The 16,749-nt window shown below is 30.0% G+C and overlaps 3 protein-coding genes across 4 annotated transcripts; 1 reads left to right on the top strand and 2 right to left on the bottom strand.

Annotated features, from left to right (window-relative positions):
* Positions 1-507: 507 nt before the first annotated feature.
* Positions 508-10,693, bottom strand: LOC129905718 (protein mitoshell). 2 transcript variants are annotated; one of them, XM_055981262.1, is made up of 7 exons: positions 5,220-5,296; positions 4,943-5,089; positions 4,537-4,878; positions 2,654-2,711; positions 1,550-2,594; positions 1,343-1,486; positions 508-1,007 (listed from the first exon to the last, which is right to left on the bottom strand). In XM_055981262.1, exons 1-7 carry the CDS (start codon positions 5,245-5,247, stop codon positions 861-863), a joined length of 1,911 nt encoding a protein of 636 aa, XP_055837237.1. In that variant the 5' UTR covers positions 5,248-5,296; the 3' UTR covers positions 508-860. The 2 variants fall into 2 exon arrangements, with proteins under 2 accessions (XP_055837237.1, XP_055837238.1); XM_055981263.1 differs by lacking the exon at positions 5,220-5,296 and adding an exon at positions 10,565-10,693 and having other exon boundaries at positions 509-1,007.
* Positions 7,710-8,389, top strand: LOC129905720 (guanine nucleotide exchange factor MSS4 homolog). The gene is made up of 2 exons (XM_055981265.1): positions 7,710-7,962; positions 8,021-8,389. The coding sequence occupies exons 1-2, from the start codon at positions 7,837-7,839 to the stop codon at positions 8,264-8,266; spliced, it is 372 nt and encodes a 123-aa protein (XP_055837240.1). The 5' UTR covers positions 7,710-7,836; the 3' UTR covers positions 8,267-8,389.
* A 472-nt stretch (positions 10,694-11,165) lies between the features above and the next one.
* On the bottom strand, positions 11,166-12,859 carry LOC129905719 (uncharacterized). The gene is made up of 2 exons (XM_055981264.1): positions 12,647-12,859; positions 11,166-12,575 (listed from the first exon to the last, which is right to left on the bottom strand). Exon 2 carries the CDS (start codon positions 12,573-12,575, stop codon positions 11,877-11,879), a length of 699 nt encoding a protein of 232 aa, XP_055837239.1. The 5' UTR covers positions 12,647-12,859; the 3' UTR covers positions 11,166-11,876.
* Positions 12,860-16,749: the final 3,890 nt, after the last annotated feature.

The raw sequence follows: 16,749 nt of genomic DNA, 5'->3' as shown, positions 1-16,749 counted from the left end.
ATTTTTTATTTCCAATTTTCTTCTCACTCTCTTGGTTTTTGTTTCAATGATCAATTCTTAACTCAAATATTTTTTTTAATTGCAATCCGCCGAGGTTGTTAAAAATACAAATATTATTTAAAATAAAAATGACACAGCAATAATTTATTTAAATAAAAATGACAGAGCAATTATTTAGATATATGACAAAAAATAAAATGACAAAATTCTGGCAAGCATGATAGGCAATTTGTCACTCATTTAAATGGAACATAAATAAGTAAATGCCAGAGTGCATAAATATGGACACACCCAATTACTAGTTCTTGTAGTGTCTGAATTTCAGTAAAATTAACAAATCGAACGAACCCAACAAATAAGGTTTTCAAAATTCCCAGAAATTCCCCATCAAACCAAAGTAAAAACTGGGAGACAAAATTTTTTGTTTACGAAAATTCCAATTACTTGTTATATTTTTTAAATATTTCGATTTTCTAAACAGGTTTAATATAAATACACAATTATTTATTTGTTTCACAATCAATAATAAATATCACACAAATTTCATATTTAAGTCACATTTATGGTAAGAGATTTTCAAAAAAATACATTCAAAAAATTTTGGATAAACATTTTTGTTTAGATAAAATTTAAAAACACCTTACAAACTATAGATATGCATGAAAAAAAGTTGTAATAAGTAAAAAATGAATGAATGAACATTAATTTGATGAAAAAACATTATAATAAAAGAATAAAGCTGATGGCTTTTAGGTACATAATAAAACTTATCATTTTTATCCACTGAGATCATTTTAACAAATTTAAACATTTTAAACAAATTTTTAAAATTAAATTTAAGAAAAAAAAAAAATACATTTTCACTTGCCACTGTTATAAAGAATTTCATTTGGAATACCTTTGATATGATCAAAGTTATAATTTTCAAATGGTTCTTGAGCAATGATCATTTCGACTTCTTCTTGAAATAAGCTCACAGCTTCGGCAAGTTCAAGGTTTATATTTTCCTAAAAAATACAAATTTTATTTCCGTCTTAAATAGTCTCTTAACCCAATTTATTTAATCTCCATTATATTTCAATTTAATCCCTGTATTCAACACAGGCCACCTGACCTTAAGTTCTTACTTTCTAGAGCCTCTGATTGGTCAGAACCAAATGTCACTTGAATGTCATCTAGCTTTTTATGGCATCTGACCAATCAGAACCTTTAAAAATTCAAAACTTATGTTCAAGTGACCTGCATTGAACGCGGGGAATTTAAAATCAAAAATCTTTCAAATTTTAAAATTTCCCGCTTTAAATTTAATGGAGTTTAAATAAATTGGGCCCTAACGTTCTACCTTTAAATACTCCTTTGCCTGATAGATAATAAGTCTAATATCATGAACAACCTCAAAGACATGCCCATAAGCTCCAGTTTGGCATCTCAGAATAATTCCACGAATATCCATAAAATCTGGTGTTTGTGCTATAAATTCTGGAAACTTTAAAAAAATTTATAAAATTAGTTACCAATTTTGGTTAGTAAAATAATCTTGGTTTTGTACATAATTTTGGCAAAATTGTATCTTAAAAAAGACATCTCCATTCTTCATTTGCATTAAACGTCCCATTAAAACATTTAACTTATTTACAAGATCCTTTCCCAAAGGCTTTTCCAAATTCGGATCATAGTCAGTTGAGAATTTGGACAATTTATTTTCCAATACACGAATATCACAATTGAGTTTCTTTTCACTTTGAGCCTTGAATGCAGGCAATAAGTCATAGACAGTCGAAATATTTGATAAAGTCTTAACAAAGTTCTCATCAAAGAGTTGTTCTATCGAAGTCGTGGCTACTCCACCACCATCTGTAGAATCAGATGATTCTCGTTTAATGAAATTATAAGTTCCAGTCTTGAAATAAGTTCCATTTAAGGTATTTTCACGTTGAGTCAAATCCGAATCTTCAACCATAGTGTACATGTAGTTGTTGTTGTTTAAGGATGTTGTAGATTCCTTTGGCAATCCTCCAGCTCCTCCAACAAAATCATCCACCGAAGAAGTTGAATAATCAAATGAATCATCATTACTTGTAGGCTTCATCGGAGTTGAATTATTTGTTTTTTGATAGACATTCTTTTGAGACTGCACCAGATTGTCCAAGTTGATGAATGATTGAATAAGATTATCAACAAAATTCACTGTAGTCTCTTGCCAAGCTGAAAAACTTCGAACGAATTCGGGACTCAAAGCTGATCGAACTTTATTCAAGCCCTCTGGGGTATTGTAAACATAACCCTTTATGATAATCCATGCATTCATAACTCGAGTGAATACAAATATAAAGTCTTTAACAGCCCATGCAATGCCTTGCGAGTTGATATTTGGTAAAACACCATCAGGACGAACTAGATCCTGTTTCAAACGGGCACACAGACTGTCGATCTTTTTGAAGCATGGACGATTGCGATGTGTGAAGGCGAGTTTTTCGGCAGTTTCACTGCCCGATAAAGCAAGGGCTTTTAAAATTTCAAATGTAGCTGAATTTATAACGAAATCGGATGGGTCACCACCACCGCCAAGGATTGATGAAAGATTCTTGGCAATGCTAAATAGGATGAATATTAAAAATTGACAGGGTTGGGATTTAGGTCAAATAATACGAACCTCGGTTCATTGTTTGGATTTCGAGATGACACTGGGGAAGTTCTCAGATTTAGATCTTCTAAAAAATTAAGATGAATTTTTAAAAAAGCCTAGCTTCCCCCTTTCTTTTGAAATTAAAGGGGTTGGGGTCAAAATTCTGGCCAGGTCAAAATTCTTTTTTCAAAATTTAAAAATTTCTGTTTTTCTAAATTCTGCTTTTCAAATTCTGTTTTTATAAATTCTGCTTTTCAAAATTCTGCTTTTTATAATTCGGTTTTACAAAACTGCAAAAAAATTAAAAAATGGTTTGGAAAATGTTAAATATTTCGCTCTTTTTAACATTTTCCAAACCATTTTTTAATTATTTGTAGAATTATTTGTAAAATTATCTCCTGGCTACTTATTTGATATCTTCATTGTTTGTTTGATAAAACAAATTGGCTTAAAGCGACAATTTTTTGCTCGTTTGCCATTCAAGTTGTGTTTTTTATAAAGTTTTTTCTATTCTCGTGAATAAAATATTCAAGTTTACCTCATTAGTAGGTGCATAATATTTTTAAATATTTTTTAAAACTAAATCCCCAAAATTGGACATAGCAATTCCTATACAAGTATGGACTTAGAACAAAATATGATGGGACTTAGAACAATCAAGAATATTCGGGCTCATTTTCAAAAGGCTACTTCCCTGTTTTTATTGTTCTATGTCCCATTAAATTATATTATATGCGGAATGAAATTTTTTTGACAAAAACGGTTTTCAAATTCGGAAAGAACACCTTCAGATTAGTAAAACTGCATCATTAACTCATTTTCGATAAAAAGTGGATTTAGAACAATTTTGCTGTACGCCGACGAAATATTAAAAAAAGGTTTTCAATGTTAAATATTTTGGAAAAAATATTTAAAGATTTACTAATTTTTCTAGAAATGAATGATTTTATTTTGGTTTTTTTATTTTCGAATTGGCATAGTAATAAAAAGTTGCGCTATTTATAAACGAACAAAACCGTATACTTAAAATTTCTAAATAATTTCATTTTGAGGTGCCCCAAGCCCTCTGAACGCTTAAAAAGGGTACTTTTTGACCTTTAAATTAAATCGGGAAAAAATAAAGTTCAACATATTTTTATTTTAAATTCATGTTTCACTGAATATGAAACATCAAAAAAAAATAAGTTACTTGACTTTTTAATATATTTTTTTAGAAAAAAGACTTACGAAAAGTATGAACGAACATCCACCTTTGTTAAGATTCTTGATTGAAATCTCAATTAAAAGTGAAGTAAAACATATTTTTTAGATGTTTCAAACTCAGTTAAATATGAATTTAAAAGAAAATCTATATGTAACTTTATTTTTTCCCATTTAATTTAAAGGTCAAAAATTCCCCTTTTAAAGCATTCAGAGGGCTTGGGACACCTCAAAATGAAATTATTTAATAATTGTATATATACATTTTTGTTCGTTTATAAAATAGCGCAACTTTTTATTACTATGCCAATTCTAAAATAAAAAACAAAAATAAAATCACTCCACCCTAATAAATATTCAAAAAATTGAATAAGAAATGGAATATTTTGAATTACAAAACATAGTTTCTAATTAGTTTGCAACGGTTTATAGCATTTGAATTATAGAAAGTCAGTCTACATTCGCGATAATTAAGACACAATCATTGGAAAGTACGAAAGTTGAAGTACATTAATAAGCTGTAAGCGCATATGCTATGAAAAAAAAAAAAAACAGAATTATCAGAATTGTTTTGTTCAAAAACATTCTGCCGGAATTTTGATAAGAATTTTAAAAAGCAGATTTTTGAAAAAGATAATTTTCGTTAAAAAAGCGGAATTGTGAATAGCATTCGCAGACAGAATTTTGACCCGCTCTCAAATTAAACTTACCTTTTATGCCTGTTTCCGGTGGTTCAACTTGAAGATTAACTTTCCCCATAGATGCCGCCACGTCATTCATGGAATTTATGTTAATAGGATTGTTCTGATTGACGCATTGGACACCGATTTGAATAGTCATCTTTCCAGGTTCTCGGGAATTTATATTCGGTTGTGTTTGTTGTTGTTGTTGGGCATTACCTGAAGCTACTGTTCCATTAGGAATAGTTTGTGTGGTAAAAAATGGCATTGCTGCATATTGCATATTTGGAGTGAGTGCATATTGAAGAGCCATATTTGGTGCTGGTATGATTGGTGATAGAAAAGCTCCATATGGCCAAATTGATGGAATATCTATTTTACCATTATTTTGTATCCCATTTTTTTTAATTTACAAAAAATAAGAAAAAAAACTCACCTTGATTACTCATGGTTGGAAAACGCATGCGATCCATTGATGTTGTTGTTGTTGTATGAATAAACTTTTCACGATTTTCACAATAATTAAAATCTGAATGAGAGCTTGCAGCTGAAAGTTTACTATTCATTCCAAGGATTTTGCGAGCTTTAATAAAATTTAAATAAAAATTGGAAAATAATATAAATATGGCTTGAAAACCTATGCTACTATAATTTATTAAAAAATATAAAGTAGTTTTTGTAAAGTGAATTTTTAAAAATACATATAAACTTACGACGTGGTTGATCTCTTTGGTCATTCATGATTTGTTAATGAATTTTGGAAAAGTGTTTCAAATTGGGATACCTTTTCGATTCCAATTGGAAGAAAAATGAAAACAAAACATGAAAGCATCGCATTTTTCAATTGTTGATGCGTAATAAATTCAGATTGATAATGCAACGCCGCCTTTGAAGTGGATTTAGCGGTATTTAAAATCATATGGCTAATTTTATTTTGTAGGGTTGCCGCAGTTATTTATAAATTGTTTATAAAAATTATGTAAAAATTTAAAAGTATTTTTGAAGAACTTTAAAACTAACTTCATAATAACTTTTTACTTGCGAGGTACTAGAGGGGAAATTGAAATTTTTTTAGAACCAAATTTAACGGTACTTTCCTATGAATAAAATGAAAAAAGTTGATTTTAGCAAAAAACGGCTCCAACGATTTTGATTGACATAGAAGCGTTTTCTTGATGTTTTACTTTCTCGTAAACGACAAAATCAATTTTAATTAAATTTAAAAAAAAAACGTTTTAGTGAATTTCAGGTAGGTATGCACAGTAAAATTAAGAAAATAATTCAAAAAAATTAATTTTTGAGTTTTAAAAAAAGTTGATATTTTTTTTAAATAATTTGTTGATTAATATTTTCTTTTTAATGGTATATTAAATTTTACGTTATACATCTGTCACAATTAGGCGGAAGGGAAAAAAGTAAAGAAAAATGTCAGCTAAATTTGAGAGCTTAAAAAAAATCTTTTATGAATTTTTTAAAAGCTTAAGGGGGGAAATCCCTCTGGAATTTTTTATTTTGAAATTACTTTTTTTTTGTCTAATAAATTCATTTATCAACCGAAGAAACTATTTTCAGTGGTCTTAGCCTTAAATGAAGCCTCAAAAGTCTCTAGATAATCCCGAATCCGCATTTTTCTCGAAACGCGTTTTTTTCCGCGCCGTGCAACGTAACTCAAAAACTAATGAAGCTATCGACTTGAAAGGCAAATTACTCTTAAAATAATTGGCCACTGCATGAACCTAAAAGTTTAATAAAATAATTACAATAAACATTTTTTTTTAACAATTTCTTTATAAAAAAACACTGTGTTTTTTCGTTTTTTTTGGTCTCTTATTTTTATTTTAGATTTGTTTTTACTAAATTTAGGTTCATGCAATGCGTATAAATATATTTTATTGGAAAAAAATTTCTTTTTTGATCATAAATAGTTTTCTGAACCAGGGCATTGCACGGCGCAAACGCGAGGCGTCAACTTCAAAGAGCTGTAGAGCCGCAATTTTGTTACCTCAAAAAAAAATTGTATCAATACTTCATAATGTCAATAATATCATATACTTTTCCAAATTTCAACAACTGCTTTCGGTTTTCCAAAAAAAATTATTGAAAAGCTGTCTTCCAGAGGGATTTCCCCCCTTAGCCTTAACTAAAATAATAAATAAATAAAATATTTATATTTGAAAATAAAGATACTGCTTTTAAATTCCAGTATCATATCGTTGATTCTTGTTTCAGGAGTTACATAAATCGTTTCCAAAAGCACAATTTTTATATACCTACGCGAAAAAAATTTTTTAAATTAAATTTTTTTTAAATTAAAAAATTCAAAATTTAAAATTCTAAAAAAAAGCGCATGTATGTTTTGAAAAACAAATACATGCATATTTTAAATTTTTTTAAAAATAATATTGGCTTTATATCCGCCGCCAAAATTTTAAAAATTAAGTTTTTTTTTTTAATTTAAAATTAAAAAATTCAAAATTTAAAAATCTAAAAAATAGCACATGAATGTTTTGAAAAAAAAAACAAAGTGCCGGGCTACACGGTGATTTTTCAATTGCCTATCCAGTCAGGTTGTAGGCAAGAGGGGTGAGGATTTTCCTCTTTTTAACATTTGTTCCTAGAAAATGTGAATTGGAAAGTGATTGGGCAGAGTGAGCTCTAGGGCACTCTGGGTCGCTCCGAATTCGTCGTCAAGTGTTTTTTGTAGCTCCTTTTTCAACCAGACTTATTTCCTCTGTGTTCGCTCTGATCGCTGTTGTCATTCAAAAAAAAAAAAAAAAATTGTTTGGAGTGCGAAAAGTGATTTACCGTTTGTGGATACAAAATTTGTGTGGTAAATATGAGATTTTTCACGAAATTCATGAAATAAGAAACTAAATAAAGTAAAAAATGTCAAAACAGAAATCAGCTGATGAAAAAAAGCTCTGACGTTCGATGTAAAATGAAAACCCGACAAAGTCTGAGGGCCCTGGAGCGGGGAACAGCGAACAGACTTTTTTGTGAAAAATTTTGATTTTTTTAAATTTGAAAATTTTAACTCACCACGATTTTTTAATCGTGCAAGTTTAGTTGAAATCACATTTCTAAAAATGATTAATTCACCATTTAGCAATGAGTACTATTTATAGATCAATTTGGCACCACTAAAAATGCTGAATTTGAACTGTCATTTTGGTCACACCTGTCACCAAAATTCAACAAACCACTTCAAACGTCAGTCTATGACCATTTTCACTTGTTTCTCTTTCTTCATTTTCATCAACAAAATAGAAAATTGGTCCATCTTCTCCTAATTTTTCTTAATCGAAAACGCAACGAAATTATCAATAAAAAATGACAGAAATAAATTTTGAAAATGAAATCTCGAATGGAAAAAACAAAAATTGCGTACGATGCCAATTTTGTAAATCATTAATGCTATCAAAACAACAAGGAAACTATTTACAACAAGATCAAGAGGTAACACCTTGTTCAATTAGAGATTTCCTTGATGTAATTTATTAACATTTTCTCACAGATAAACTTACCAACAATTCATGCTAAAAACACCAAAGATCCATCAGAAATTGAGACTGAACCGATGAAGGATTTCTGGACAGTTGGTGATATGTTTCAATTCGAGAACATTGGTTTTTCAAATACCGTAGGCAATTTAAAGTATCTGATTTGTGCTGATTGTGATATGGGTCCGGTTGGATACCAAGATGTAGGAATTGATAAAATTTGTTATGTTGCTCTTAGTCGAGTGAAACATGAGAATTAGATTGATCCTAACCCAGAATTATGTGCTTTTTTTTTTATATAATTTAAGCAATTTTAGTTTTCTTTTTTTGATAAATATGTGTAAATTTGTATTTAACGCCAATAAAGTACGTTTAAACTAGAATTTATTTTTATTAATATTTTTGAAGTAAATTTTGTATAGTTTCCTATAGAATTATTCAATTTCTAACCACTTTATCTGTTGCTCATAATATCTTAAGGATTAGGCCATTAAAACATTTGTAGTTACTCTTGTTTAAGAAAATGAATTGATCTACTTCTTAGTACTTAAAGCTGCTTTGAACTACTCTTCAATAGAGTGATAGTAGTTTAAAGCAACTTTAAAGAAGCTAATATGTACTTTAAATAGGTTCTTTCGTTTAAGTCGTTTGTGTTTTTACTTGCGATGTATATAAGAGTGTCCCGTCATTTTATGATGATTTTTGTTTTTCTCCTATTTTATCGAAAGAAGTATCAAAAGTTGCGTATTAACGAGTAGCTTTTGATATGATCTAACTTTTTAATTTGGACATAACTTTTCGGGTATCTCGAAATTAAAAAGTAAGTATACCTTCAGAGTCTTCTCTTGAATACGCAACTTTTTAAACCTCTTACGATAAAATAGACTCGTAAAAGAAATTTATTTTTGCGCTTTTCTATTCAAAAAGGTTTAAAATTTCTGCTTTAAAGTATGAACTCTATAAATAAATTAAATTTACGGGTCTATTTAATCCTAAGAGATCTCAAAAGTTGCGTATTGAAGAGAAGAATCTGAGGGTATACTTACTTTTTAATTTCGAGATAACTTTTGAGCCTCTACTAGCGATTATATAAATACTCTTTAGAAACTTTTAAAGCTCGAAAAGTTATGTTCAAATTAAAAAGAAATATCATATTAAAATTATTTCTTCTTTAATATATAATATTAACTTCTATGTGGACTTGAGGCCAAATTCATTTACCCTAATATTTCTTCGACAACCGAAAGTTCAGGAATAATGTTAAGCAAAATCATCATAAAATGACGGGGCACTCTAATGTACATAAGCATGAAGTAATGTGTTGGTACAAAAAAAAGTTGAGATAACAATCAGACGATGATTGAGAATGCCAAAAAAGTGGGTCCTAAAAGTCTGTCAGCCTAAACAGATGAACCAATTAACATCAAACTTGGTATGTAGCCTATTCTGGCGATTCTCCAGATGAGTTTTAAGAATCAATTTTCTTGGACCAAAAAAAGCTATACCTGTCATGTATCGATTCTGAAAAGTTTAATTTTTTTTCAAAAAATTAATTAAAATGAACTAAAAAAAAAAATCGAAAATCATTAAGGGTACATGCCATAGAACCGTTATTTACCAAAGCTATTCATTCGTTTTCATACAAAATCATTTATAAAGTATAAAATATATAAAGTATAAATATTACCCAAAAATAAAATGTTGAAAAAAATATTGTTTTTCAAAAATTTATTTAGGTCCAATTTATTCACACTCCAGTAAATTTAAAGTCGCCATTAAAAAAGGGAAATTTTAAAATTTGTATGCGATTTGACAGTTTTATAATTTTTAATGGAGCCTTTAAAAATAATGGAGAGTGAATAAATTGGGCCTTAAAGAAATAAAAATCTTAAAATTTTAAAATGTTTTTTCTTAAGACTAATAATTGCATTGCTTTCAAACTCGAAAAAATAGAATCGTATCTCAAAATAATCTAAACTTGACATTCAAATGTAGTTTTTACTTACTTATTCATTAATTTAATAGGAATCGTTCTAAGCTTTCTTCAAGTCAATGGATAAAATAAAACCATTAAGTCGTAAGTGGCTAATTTTGAAGTTAATCCCAGTGATTCTGATGACGAAAACGATCATCTGCCTGTATTAGGGTGGCCCTTATATGGGTTTTTTCCTAAACATGATCTAAATAGCGGAAAAATGTTCTCTAATTTTTGCGGTTTTTAATTTCAACTGCTTAGTCTCCCGGTTCAATCCACGAGTGTAATGGAATATTATATAAAATTACCTATAAAAATTAAAGTAAATGTGTTTGACATTCAAATTTCACTTTAAATCCGACAGAAGAAGAAGGTCAAATAAAAATCTTAAACAAAATAGGGAAATTGTTTCTCAATATTTCTAACCCGATGAAAAAGTGCAGAAGAAAAAGTGCTTTAAAAGTACCATTTACTGTCTTCCTGATGACGGAGCGAAAGATTTCAGAATGAGTGAATACGAATTTGGGTTTAAGACATCTAATTACCAACAGAAAGTAAAAAGATTCACAAAAAAACAACTCACCCGATTTTGTTTTTCTATATTTATTTCATAATAATGTGTATTTCTTGCTATTGAAACTTTTTTAGCGTTTATTTCGCTTTGCACTCATCAAATTTAAAATTAAAACTGACAAATATAGCAAAACAACATCGGTTGACTTTTCTAAAAAAAAATTGAGTGTTTTTAAAAAAATCAGGTACTTGTTACAAGTTTTTTTTAGAAAGACCGGCTTTGCTGGTATTAAAAACACAAAGTGTTCGAAGGACATTTCAACGAAATCGCGAAGAAGCAGACCCAAATACTAAAAAAAAAATGCAACGACACCCCTGCTTTCAGTTGAACCCAACATGAAACAGGGAGCCTTGCCTTCGTTTTCCGTGGGGCCAAATATGCGTTCTCCACTTGTTAGGCCCTAAAGGTTCTTCCAAATTAATGCGTTTCTATAGTACGACAAACTCAACAGTGTGTAACTAAAATTCTCGCTATTACCGAAGCTTGTTGGTTTGGTAGTGTGATAAAATGGAAGAGTTGTGGTTCCATTCGATACCATGCCAATTATAGTTGTAGTTGAAACCAATTTGGAGAATGAGCTGTAAACAAAATAAACCTTTATCACAAAAAAGTACAATTATTTGAATGCTTTAATACTTATTTATTTCAATTATTGGGTATAATTTTTTGTTAGTTCGAACTTGATGCGTTTTCTAGGTTTTATATCAAAATGAAATGACATGATAATAATATATACCTACTCCAACGCATTTTAATAATTTTTTTTTTTTATTTTCTTATATTGCTTAAAATACATCTAAAAATCAATTAATTTAGATGAGAATTACTATAAATCTAAAAAAAATGTTTGTAATTTTCTCTTTTTTTTTTTTTTTTAGTATTTCCAACAATTTCATTTAAAACTTTCAATGCAATGCAAAATATATGTGAGTATTTTTTGTTTCTAAAATATTTCTTTTTTGTTTAAATCAATATTAAAATAAAAATTAATAATGTATGAGAAAATTATTAGTGGGCTTGTGTGGGTTTGTGGGTGGGTTATAATAAAATGGAAATAAATAAATCGAACGGAAGTGTTATATTTTAAAAACTAGTATTTTTTTAAAAACTATTATGCCTAGGTACTTTCCCATTTTGTTAGCCATAAAAGCTCAATAACTCCTCATTTTTTTTTTTCTAATATTTTAAATGCAAAACAGACTTTTTTTTGTTTTGTTTGTTGTTAAAAATAAAATTAAGACAAACATTTAAAAAAAAAATGAGAAATTAATGAGTACAAATCGAAATGGCCAAAGATGATTAATAGGATGCTAGAGTGAAACTACGTACAAAAATATGGAAGTGTACTCCTGGCCGATATGATTTCAACTTTCCCATGCCTGGGACTATCATTAGTTCGCATCATTTCATTACACAACAATCGACCTGATGGCCCAGATCGTATCTTTGTTGCAACCGTCTTAACCATTCCCTCCGACTCATCCAATGTCTTTAAAAAGCATCCTTTACAAGTTGGCAAGACTTTTCCACCAATTTCAAGGCAGTACGAATAAGTTTTGGTTCTATACTTCTCTCTGTCCGAATCAAAGTTTCGTGGACGAACAGATTTCTTATTGATAACTGTTATCATGGACGCAACATATTCAGCCCGTTTTTCATAAGTCCCCAATGACCAGTACTCATTGAAAATGGCTTGCTGTATTTCGGGAGTAAATCGAGTGCTACATTTGGCACGACATTCGGTCAAAGGAACAACCTTTTTAGCAGGCACATATTTGCCCGAACTAGTGACATAGGCTAAGCCACTATTGCGGCATGCTTTTCTCAACTGTTTAGATGAACGAGCACTCTCGTCCATGTTGGCATCGAGGCTGGCCTCATTTTCATTGTCATTGGCATCATCGTCGTCATCGTCGATGGTAATTGATTCGAGAGTTTCATTATTGGAACTATCGCTAGGTGGATCATTAATTGTTTCGTTGCAAGAAAAGTCATCTTCTGATGTGTTTATATATTTCATCTTAAATAATTTTAGATTAAATTAATTATTAAAGATTTATGACAGATTGTCTATTAGAATAATTAAGCTACCTTCGAGAATAATTATGAGGGGAAATTTCGAAATGTTTTTCTGTGCGATGGAATTTAACTTTGGATTTGGAAGTTCAATCAAGACACTAACAATGTTGGTTTTTTTGTATGTTTAATGAAACAACAGCAAATTTTTGTTAAAGAATCTTCTTTTCTTTTTTTTTGAGAAAAAAAATGTTATAAACAATCTGCTGTCTCTTCAATTTTTTTTCTTTTCCGTGACAGATAAGAAAAAAATATATTCAGAAATGGAGAATAGAACGCAGGGAGAGAGATAAACAAAGAGATAATTTCTCATTTTATGTTTTTTCTTTTCATTTTGTATGTTACAAAATGTGTTTGTGTAAATGCATTCAGCAGATGGTGATAATAAAATTTTATTGGTAAACAGAGGGTGTGGTGAGTATTTTTTTGAAGTAATTAATAGTCCAGGGAAAATGTTGATAATTAAAAAAAAATGTAGGACAAATTTTGAAAATGCATTGAATTTTAAATTTTTAAAAATCCTTTTTTAGGCCGTGTGTGAATTGGGTTAAGTATTTTGCCGTTTTATTATTGATGATTGGACTTTAGTGATCATTTTGGTAGATGCAATTCAATTCATACTTAACGCTTCGCTAGTATATTCAGCTTCCTCAGGGGGTTTTAATTTGATTAATCAAAACTGGATAGGGATACATTTGTGACGTTCCTATTTTTTGTTAAAATAATGCGTTTTTCTTTTTAGCTCCGCACAGGGCATAGAACGGGGCCTGAATGAATAGGGCTCGCTCTAACCTCTGAACTCAGCGCAACCTGAGCGCCTGAGCTGAAAAAGTTTTTTTTGACAGATTAGTTTCCCGCTCGGGGCTTAAAAAGAAAAACGCCTACCTATAAGATGTAAAAACAAAACAATAATTGGTGGTAAGATATACAATGAAACTTCGTACTATTGTGAACATGCCTTTTAAAATTCACACCATAATAATATCATCAATAGGTAGTATTCATGAAACGGGTTAAGCTCTTGGTAAACCTGGTAAAATGGTATCGAACTGTCAAATCCATATAAAATTTTGACAGTTTTACCACTTTGTCACGTTTACCAGAGCTTACACCGTTTCATGAATAACCCTAATAGGGGGGTTCACATTGACCAACTTACCGGACAGACCGGTTGTCATTTGGCCTGATGGCCGAATTATATTTTTCGTTCACACTCTTCAGACAATTTTCGTCAAAACCCATTTTTCAGCTTATTTTTAATATATCTTTACCCTATTCTGCTCTCAAATAAGAGAGAATGGATTATCACTGTCTGCCGGACAGACATGTCGTTTAATTGACTAACATGTCGGTCCGACCACCAAAAAATCAAAATTTTTTGAAAACCATCCGGCAAACCGGACAGGCTGTCGGATGGGTGTTCACATTATCAAAACAGCATCAGATCAGACCAAATGGCGGCTGGTCTGTCCGGTAAGTTGGTCAATGTGAACCCCCCTAATATCTATATCACTTTGACAGTTATCGAAAAGTAAATTTTCTTTCTGATACAAACGGTGGAAAAAATGTATAACTTCAAAAACATTTATAGGTATATTAACCCTCTGTCGGTACACGGGTGAAAATACTTTTTTGAATACAATATTCGAATTCCTCGGAATATTCTACATCAATTTCATATATGATTCTTTATAAAATAGTGAGACCGAAAAAAGTTCTAGCGACATGAAAAAGTATAAACCAAATTCGCAAAAAAGAGGTGTGCCTACAGAGGGTTAATTACAATTAACACATTATCGCCCATGAAACCTCGTAAACCCACTTTTTGCTAAAAAAAAAATAGATTTTTGAAAATTCAGTTGGCAAAAAGGAATTTATCGTGCTTTGAATATTTGGGAAAATGTTTCATTTTCAAAATATATGAGAATGTGAATCAAAGATACCTGTGCCTTGTTCTGTGATTTTATCACTGGCGATAAACATCTTTGAATTCCTATAAAATGGATTTTATACCATTAAAATAAAAGGAATTTCGTATAAAGCGATATTTAAAATTCATAAATTTTGAATTAGAATAAAATTGAATTGAATTAAATAAAGTGTATTTTATAACAACTCAAAAAAGTTTATCAGTTTTTATCATCATTAAAGAAATGACGTTAGTTTAAAATAGAGCCATAAAATCGTTAAACTTTAATATATCGAAAAACCCTACGTACTTTACAGAGTTGGGGTGCATACTATAAAAAGAAATTTGTTTTTTTGTTTTCGATACAAAACTTGCAAACTGGTCACCCATGGAAAAAAAGAGTTTACGATCATTGAGAATTACGTCGTCATTTTATTAAATTTAGTATAATAAGCTTATTCTGTTGTGTTGGCATACAATAATGTTTCTCAAGAAAAAAATTACTCAAGATTTCGCGCCTTAATTCACTTAAGTAGTGTGCTGAATTCAAAATGTTTACAGATTTATTCTATCACGTCTAGTTTTTGAGATTTATTCATTGCCATTTTCGCTAAAAACTCTCTTAATCAAATTTTCGATGAAATGATTTAATGTTTGATCCAAAATATCCGATAGCCTGTTCCGATCGGAACTTCAAGGTATCCACTTCTGAAAAAAAAGTATACAATCGCATTCATTTGACACATGTGTCAGTGTGATTTATTCAATAAATAAAAATCCTGTGATGCTCAAGTCTTCTTAATTTCAACCAACCTCTCTTGCTGAGGCTTTGTCGCTGTTTTTTATTAATCTACACTAAAAAATCAAAATCATATTTACATTTTTACATTTTTTTTTCTGTGAAATTCAACTTTTCTGAAAATATTCCGCAACTATTTTGTGTCGGAGAATTTCCGATGAAATTCAAAGCACAACTGTCAAAAAGTCTTTGCTGAACACACTTCATCGCAATGCGTTGATGGGCGCCATGTTTCATCGGAAGATTCTCCGATATGTCAATCGGAACGGATACCTCGATAAGGCTGAATATAAATATCTTCTAGACGAGAAGAAAATTCATAAGCAGATAAAAACTTAAAAATAAACCTAATCCGAGTTTTTGACCTGTTCAGTATTTCAAAAACTCTAAAATACCATTTTGACTTCAGATTCGGACTCAGCGCACAAAAAACCTTAAAAAAAGTAATTGCATTTTCGTTGGAGACCAGTGTGATTAAAAACTTCAGAAACTTTACAGTTCATACTTTTATATCCATGCAAAACCTTTTATATTAAAATTATAGTATTTGCGCATTATGCATAAACAAAGTAATTCTACACTTTGCCCACAAGTGAATAAATGCAGATAACAAATTACAACACTTGTAAGCGGCAGGACAAGTCTCACCATGTTAGAAAATGGTACTAAAAGCTTGTGTTTTTATGTTCAACTTTAAAATTTAAGTTTCGTTTCAGGAGGCCTATTACATAATACGAAACGAACGACAAAACAACGATAGCCACGACAAAAGATAGTCGCGACAGAGAGCGACTATATAAAACGATAACGCATAAAAGAAATTGTACCAGATGAAACAGGAAAAAAAATCCTTTTTCAAGCGCAACTAACTTCACTCCTATTTGTGACTGTCAAAATTGGCTCAATAAACAAACAAAAAAAAGTAAATTAAATTTCTAATCTTTGCTAAAAATGTGTTTTCAGAGTGTATTTGAAGATTTTCCACAAGTGGACAAAAATAAGAAAATACTTTAATAATTTTACTTGTGTTTAAAAGACCATACATTTGTCTGCGAAAATGTTCCAAATTATTTTGGATTTAGCCTTGGCTTGGGCTTGGGTGTAAGGTCGGGATTGTTTTCCATGCCTTTGATAAGAAAATCCATTTGTTGGCGGCCTATTAAATGTATAAAATATTTTATTATTTTCATTTTTCATTTCCAAATACAATGTATTCACATTTTTTTACCGAACAAGAATATCACTGGCAGACACGAAATATTTTTTAAACGACGAATTAAAAATGTATTTATTTACATATTCTCTTCCAATTAGTTTTTTATTTTAATTATTTCAAGAGGAATATCACTAGTAGACACAAAATATTTTCCACAACAAAACCAAAACGAATGTCAGTCGTATTGACAAAAC

The sequence above is a fragment of the Episyrphus balteatus genome, chromosome 1, assembly GCF_945859705.1.
Source record: "Episyrphus balteatus chromosome 1, idEpiBalt1.1, whole genome shotgun sequence".
NCBI lineage: Eukaryota > Metazoa > Arthropoda > Insecta > Diptera > Syrphidae > Episyrphus > Episyrphus balteatus.
This window is presented reverse-complemented; position numbering and strand designations above follow the sequence as displayed.